Source organism: Geospiza fortis, unplaced genomic scaffold, assembly GCF_000277835.1.
Source record: "Geospiza fortis unplaced genomic scaffold, GeoFor_1.0 scaffold992, whole genome shotgun sequence".
Lineage (NCBI taxonomy): Eukaryota > Metazoa > Chordata > Aves > Passeriformes > Thraupidae > Geospiza > Geospiza fortis.
In genome coordinates, this window is record NW_005054625.1 from 188717 (window position 1) to 190559 (window position 1843).

At 61.2% G+C, this 1843-nt stretch overlaps 1 protein-coding gene across 1 annotated transcript in view; it reads left to right on the top strand.

Annotated features, from left to right (window-relative positions):
- PNMT (phenylethanolamine N-methyltransferase) overlaps positions 1–1843 on the top strand; it is a 2623-nt gene that overhangs the window by 185 nt on the left and 595 nt on the right. The window contains 2 exon segments of the mRNA XM_031064757.1: positions 3–185; positions 332–563. Coding sequence (XP_030920617.1) covers positions 3–185; positions 332–563 — 415 coding nt within the window.

A 1843-nucleotide genomic window follows, 5' to 3' on the forward strand; every position in this document is an offset into this window, starting at 1 on the left:
GGCGGCGAGGCCGGAGCCGCAGCCCCTCGCCATGAGCAGCCAGGCCGCGCTCCGAGAGGGCTACGAGCACTTCGACCCCCGCGCGTACCTGCGCAACAATTACCTCCCGCCCCGCGCCGACTTCTCCTCCGAGGAGTTCGTGGTGCCCTGGAAGCTGCGATGCCTGGCCGAGACCTTCGCCAGCGGTGAGGGGAAGGCGGCGGGGACCCTCAGCGGGGTGGGGAAACTGAGGCACGGAGCACGCGGGGACAGCTCCTCTGCTCTTCCCTGGTTTTCCCGATCCCTGTCTTGTTGTGGGGGTCCCTCCCAGACATGTCCTGTCCCTTCCCAGGTGAGATCCAAGGGCGGACGTTGATCGATGTGGGCTCGGGTCCCACCATCTACCAACTGCTGAGTGCCTGCGACCACTTCGAGGAGATCGTGGCCACCGATTTCCTGGCGGTGAACCGCGAGGAGGGCCGGGGGGGCCGCGGGAGGGGGGCGCTGGAGTGGTCCCTGCTGGAGTGTGTCCCCAAAACCCACGGGATCGCAGATCCAGGTCCTCACAGATCCCTGCAGATCCCGTGGGATCACAGCCATGTTTTCCCACAGACGCTGAGGGGATCCCTGTAGGACCCTGTCACCAAAATCCCACGGCACCACGGCCCCACATCCTCACAGACGCTGTTCCCAAATCCCATGGGTTCACAGCCCCCTGTCCCTGCAGGATCCCAGCCTCAGATATCCATGGAATCCTCTCTCTGTGCCTGTGGGTGAAGGGTTGATCCCCACAGGATCCTGCTCCTGGGTCCCTGTGGGTTCTGGAATGTGCATCCCACCCCACATCCCTGCGGGATCCCGTCCCCTATCCCTGCGTGTGCCGGATTGATCCCATCCCCACCTCCCTGTGTGTGCTGGATTGATCCTGTCCCCGTATCCCTGTGTGTGCTGGATTGATCCTGTCCCCGTATCCCTGTGTGTCCCAGCTCAGTGTCCACCCAATCCCTACTTCCCTGCACAATCCCACCCCGTATCCCTGCAGAATTCCATCCTCACCTCCTTTTGTCTGCTGGGTTCTTCCCATTCCCACAGGGATCTGCGTGTGCCAAATCAATCCCATCCCCGCACTCCCCTGGGTGCCAGGTTGATCCCATCCCCTATCCCCGTGGATACTGAATTGATCCCATCCCCACATCCCTGTCTGATCTGGATTGACCCCATCCCCACATCCCCATTGATACTGGGTTGATCCCATCCCCATATCCCCATGGACACTGGATTGATCCCATGATCCCATCCCCACATCCCCATGGATGGTAGATTGACCCCCCCACATCCCTGTGGATACTGGATTGACCCCATCCCCACATCCCTGTTTGTTCTGGATTGATCCCATCCCCACGTGCCTGTCTGGACTGATCCCATCCCCACATCCCCATTGACACTGGATTGACTCCATCCCTTTATCCCCATGGACGCTGGATCGATCCCATCCCCACATCCCCGTGCGATTGACCCCATCCCCACAACCCCGTGGGACTGACCCCATCCCCACATCCCTGTCTGTTCTGCATTGACCCCATCCCCACATCCCCGTGGGACTGACCCCATCCCCACATCCCTGTCTGTTCTGCATTGACCCCATCCCCACATCCCCGTGCAATTGACCCCATCCCCACATCCCTGTCTGTTCTGCATTGACCCCATCCCCACAACCCCGTGGGACTGACCCCATCCCCACATCCCTGTCTGTTCTGCATTGACTCCATCCCCACATCCCCGTGGGACTGACCCCATCTCCACATCCCCGTGGGACTGACTCCATCCCCACATCCCCATGGGACTGACTCCATCCCCACATCCC